Below are 5569 nucleotides of genomic sequence, written 5' to 3'. Positions count from 1 at the left end.
CTTTTCAGACATTAGTGTGAATACCACAGTCCTCCTTTGCTGGGTCTTGCTTGCTTGGTTTGTGGCTTGATGAGGTATTATTGTGTTCCCTTTTCACAGATGTGTGACAGCTCAGAGGAGGGAGTTGATGGTGACAATGTGAATATGTCAGTGGTGCATCCAACCACCCCAGCACAATATTTCCATTTACTCCGAAGGCAGATGATTCGAAACTTCCGGAAACCGCTAATCATTGCCTCTCCCAAAATGCTCCTCAGGCTCCCGGTAAGGCAAACCTCTCTTCCATGGTTGCTCTTTCTTTTTCTCTCCAAGGTCTAATCAAAATGCCAAACTACATGGACTTAACTGAAGAGATGGTTTTGAACCAGTGAGGTTCTGTTGGTACAACTTTGTTCCTGGACACTCGGGGCATGTTGGTGCTATGTGAGACAGCGTGCATCTGAATCTGCTGACAGCTGAAAATATGCCAGATAGCCACCTCTTGGCCCCTGCCAGGGCATTCCCACTGCTGCTCTGTGGCTTTCAGGTTCATTTTTGCTCATGAGAATAGCAGTGGGTACAGCAAATACCTCTCTATAACAGCAACTTCATGACACTTTTCCAGAATTCAGCATGCACAGGGCAAGGAGTGTTTTCAGGGCAGTGTAGATTTGCCCTCTTAAATCAATTAAACCCTGGCTTGTATCTTGCACGGGTAAATTTTACCAGTCCAAGCCAAACCACTATAACACTTAAATTTCCCATGTACTTTTTTTAAAAAGGAGCTACAACAGTGTCTAATTTGACTGTGTCCTCTTAGTCCGACCTGTGTGAAATGCAAACAGCAGGCATTTAAAACTGCACTGCTCAGTTTTGCTTCCTGATCTTTTTGCATTAACACAACAACCTGCTGTGTTTGAGGATCACAAGACTGCCCCAGAGTACATCAGTCCTACTAGCTTTTGCCCTCTGTGGAGCGAGAGAATCCTGGAAACAAACCAACCAACCAAAAAACCCCTTCCTAGGTAATTTTTCACAGTGGTATACTTTTCTTCTTTAAATCTGGTAACTAAAATTAGCATGCCAGAATTGCTCTAATGATGATCAGTATCAGCTGTTCATTGGTTTTATTGTAGCCACTGCTAACAACGTTCATTGTTAACAAAGAAAGTCACTTGCTATGGGTAGCTGATAACTTTTTGATTTATACCCAGTAGCATATGACTCTTTGTGGATATTTCTCAGGCTGATATTTCACTTCCTGCTTACTTAACTGTCATTTGCTTTTTACACCTTTTAGATTTGTAAACCACAAGTTAAATATCCTGTTTTTTCCCTGGCCTTAGGCTGCTGTGTCAGGTCTTCAGGAATTGGCTCCAGGGACAACGTTCCGGCCAGTCATTGGCGATTCATCGATTGACCCAAAAAGGTAATTTCATTCTTGTTTCTAATATTAACATTCCAAAAACTTATCTGCATAATTGTCACTAAAGCAAGTCTTATACTTGGAAATTTTATGTCTGATAATTTCCTGAGGAGAGAGAATGAAGAAGCAGAATGAGCACCCCTGTAAATAAGAGAAGGATGTGAAGGAGATTTCCATAAATGCAAACTTAGTGTGATTTATTGTGCAGTCCTTGGGGAATTGCACACTCAAAACAAGCACGCAATTTAGCACAGCTGGCAGCTCGTAGAGAAGGCTCGGGAATAAAACGCTAGAAAGGTTTTGGGTATAGCAGTTTAGGTCTGAGGTTTAATAGAGCTGAGTTTGGGAATGGCTTATCTTGCTTTTCTCGGTAATACGCTGGACACTGATCAGTTCTGCAGATCCAGGGTTTCTAAAGGGGGTACATCGGGACTGCTGTACCACTTCCACCCCCCCCATCAGTCTCTGGTTCTGCTCATTTATAAAATGCAAGTGCTCTCTCCTTTTCCCTTGACTTTTTATGAGGAAGCACAATTATTTTTGTAGCCTTTGTTTTTGGATGTTTGAGATGCTGAAGTAGAGAGTGTAGGGATGAGGACCATGGCTGAAGCAGCAGTTTGTATTTTAATAGTGTGTTGTGCACGTGTCTCTCCCCTGCCCTGCTTCAGCAATAGCAAAATTGCCCACTAACTTCTGTCTGAGGTATTTGTCACCCCCATCAGCGTGGTATCCTGTTGCCTCAATATCTTTCACAACACTTGTGTAGCAGAAGAATGCTGTTCTCCCCATGTTACAGATGGGGAATTGGGGCATAGGTTAAGTGATTTATCAAGGATCACATAGGCAACCTTCTCCCTTTCTGCCCTCCCCCAAAACTGAGTATCTGAACACAAAACTTTCTTTTGTGTTCAGATATTCAGCACTTTGGCCTGAAACGATTCTTAAGAAGAGAAAAAGCATTTCGGGTTTAGCGTATAGTGGCTGCACAGTGCCTCTTTAAGAGGTTGTACCTCAGCTATTTGCATTTTTCTGTCCCTTAGCGTCACCCGGGTGGTGCTGTGTTCGGGCAAACATTATTATGCCTTGGTGAAACAGAGGGAAGCCCTTGGAGAACAGCAGCGCAGCACTGCCATCATCAGACTTGAAGAGCTGTGCCCTTTCCCTCTGGAAGCTCTTCAGCAAGAAATGAACAAATACAAGAATGCCAAAGGTCAGACAGGTCTTTGCACTTCACTTGTAGGTTTTCTTAAAGGAGGTGAAATAAACCCACAGCTATCTAGGAGCTCCTGCTTGTTACTCTTGCCTTTTAGTACTAAAATCCTAGAGTGTTTTTTCCTCTCTATGAATAGTTTGAATCTGACTGCTTTTCAGACACACAAGCCTTTATTACATGAGCTAAGCATAACATTTTAGGGTCTACAAGATGGACGCGCAATTTTGAATCAACTTTTCTACACCTCCAACTATATGCTACCAGTTTCTACTCAGTTTATCGAGTTTGACATTATTTGTCTGACGATGTTACCTACAAGCCCCAGCTGAAATTGGAACCCCACTTGGTTAGGTATTGTACAGGCATAGTGTTGGAGACGGTCCTTGTCCTGGCTGCCTTTCTGATATTGGGGTTTAATTTCATACGTGCATTTAAATAAAGATTGAAGATCTGATTTAACTCAGTGGCAGACTCTCTGCTGTTTGATACCTTGACAGAGGAAGAAAGTCAAGTGAATGTTTTCTGTAATACAAGGAGCTGAAGGTAGAGGAATAAAAAGGGGAGAGAGGGATGGTTTGTTTTTAAATCATACACTTTTACACCTGCCCATGTGTGTTTTCACACCTTGCGGTTTTGTTTTTGTTTTTTGGGGGGTATTCATTAAAAAATATAGCCCTCTGGCTCTAGCGGTCTGTGACCTGAAGGTGAATCCAGTCTGGTGAACATAAGCATGGAAGGCAGTGCCCTGGTTAGGGTTGGTAAGACCGCTGTAGAAACAATGGGAATATGCAACAAAGAGGATTAGCCGAGGAGATACGTCATTACCTGGTTTTGGATTCAGTGAGAGAATGTGCAGTGTAGATATACACAGAAAGTTTCTTCTTTTTTACACACCCCATAGTTAGCTTGTGGAATTCATTTCCACAGGATGTGGTGGAGGCAGATAGCACAGCCAGGTTCAAAAAGGGACTAGATAAATTCATGGATGATAGATCTATTAATGGCTATTGAATAGAATGGTTGGATAAGTTTCTTCTGGCATCTGTAACCAATAACGGTGGATGTCAGAGAGGGTATTGAACAAGGAAGAGATCACTAGAGATATCTGGGTCAATGTTGTCCCTCTATAGCATGCCACTGTCAGAGACGGGATACTAGGCTAGAGGGACCACTGGTCTGACCCAGTATGGCTCTGATTCTTACGTTCTCTTACAGATTTTATTTGGAGTCAGGAGGAACCACAGAACATGGGTCCCTGGACCTTTGTGTCACCAAGGTTTGAGAAGCAGTTAGCATGTAAGGTAAGGTCATCTTATTGTGCTGTATTCTTTTAAACTGAAGTTTGAACTTTGAGACGAGACAGCTCCCTGTCACAAAAGCCGTCCAATCATCGGCCTGCCCACCTGTCTAAGGCAGTCCATCCACCTGCCTCACCTTTGATGCAACTGAAGAGGTGTTTATAGGCGGGAGGCTGCCCATTTAATGCCTGATGCCAAGGGTGTAATACATGGCTCCATACCATCCCTACACTATGTCCCATGCCTTGCAGATGGCATCACTCTGGCCCCACTATATTCTAGTCTGACCATTCAGACCCTGACCTGGATCCCTTCTACTCAGGCAGCCTAACCTCCACCCTCATACTGGGCTGCAAATCCCCCTAGACCCCTTTTCCTCTTGGCAGTGACCCCCTCTTGGACTTTTGGCCTTGCAGGCCCTAGCCTCATCCTTAGGCTAGTTGGGACTCCAAGCCTCCTAGCTTTGGCTGTCCTTTGCAGTGGGTGCTCAGGCCCTTTGACTTTCCTGGTCCTGGCCCCACCGTTGACCAGTCAAGGTTTTATTGGTAGGTTCTTGGCAGCTAGCCCTCTCCCATACAGCTCCTCCTTCTGAGCTCATGGACCACATAATTACACTGAACCCCTCCTAGGCCTGCTGTTGTGCCCTCACTGGGCTCACTCTCTCTCTGCCCTATGGGTCAGCCTATGTGCAGTCCTCCAGGCCCCTCTCACGGACCATAGTCTACGCAGCCTCTGGATCTCGCTGCACCCCCTCACTGGTGCTAATACTCTGTCCCCTTACTGGAGCTTCTGGGCCTTATGCCCCATGGGCCTCAAGCCCCACTCTGTGGGCCTTGGCCTTGTGCTTTTCTGTTAGGGTGTGCTCCACTAGCCTTTCCCTCCCACGGGGTCACTCATAAGGCAGTGGGAGCTGAGGCTTTCCGGTGCCCCATACTCACCTTTTACTAGGAAGGCACTGGTGTGGCATTTCCTGGAGACTGCCCTGCCACAGATAACCCCACCACACCATCCAGCCCCAGCAGGGTGTAGTTTTAGGGCAGGCCCCAGGACCAGAAACCTCCTCCATCCCCACGTTCCTACCCTGACCTCCAGGTGTTCTGGAGCTGCAGTACTCTGCCTGGGAGATGTTCACTCTTCACCTCTCCAACTGCAACTGCTCAGTTGTGCTCCCAAGGCCTGTCTTATACCCTGTCTGCCTAGCCTTACACCAATCGGATGGTTTCCCAGGTGCCATGTGACCCTCCTGATTGGGTCTGCTCCCACCTGTAGGCTGATCTGCAGCCTACTCAAGCCCTTCAAGTGGCAGGCACAACCTGTGCTCTGCCACAGAGATGTATAATATATCTCAAAGCTCAAACCCTCCAATATATATATTGGCCATGATCACTAGCTGCTACTATAGTATTAAATCAGCAGTACCCTAGGCTGAATATAACATTACCTTGAGAGGTGGTGGAATTTCCATCCTCAAAGGTGTATTTTTTTTTTTTAAGGCCCAGCTCGACAAAGCCCTGGCTGGGATGATCTAGTTGGGGATGGTCCTGCTTTGAGCAGGGGGTTGGACTAGATGTGACCTTCTGAGGTCCCTTCCAACCCTCATTTTCTATGATTCTGTACCATATATCTCAAAGCTCAACCTCCAGTTTCATTTTT

General features: G+C 45.6%; 1 protein-coding gene across 1 annotated transcript in view; it reads left to right on the top strand.

Annotated features, from left to right (window-relative positions):
* The window catches only part of DHTKD1 (dehydrogenase E1 and transketolase domain containing 1), a 31841-nt gene that overhangs the window by 21205 nt on the left and 5067 nt on the right, over positions 1-5569 (top strand). Inside the window, exons 13-16 of the mRNA XM_014519245.2 lie at positions 100-264; positions 1326-1408; positions 2446-2615; positions 3834-3919. Of these exons, the coding sequence (XP_014374731.2) occupies positions 100-264; positions 1326-1408; positions 2446-2615; positions 3834-3919 (504 nt within the window). The remainder of the gene's footprint in view (positions 1-99; positions 265-1325; positions 1409-2445; positions 2616-3833; positions 3920-5569) is intronic.

Source organism: Alligator sinensis, unplaced genomic scaffold, assembly GCF_000455745.1.
Source record: "Alligator sinensis unplaced genomic scaffold, ASM45574v1 scaffold1216_1, whole genome shotgun sequence".
NCBI classification, from domain to species: domain Eukaryota; kingdom Metazoa; phylum Chordata; order Crocodylia; family Alligatoridae; genus Alligator; species Alligator sinensis.
Note: the sequence above shows the minus strand (reverse complement) of the source record. Positions and strands in the feature narration are given on the sequence as shown.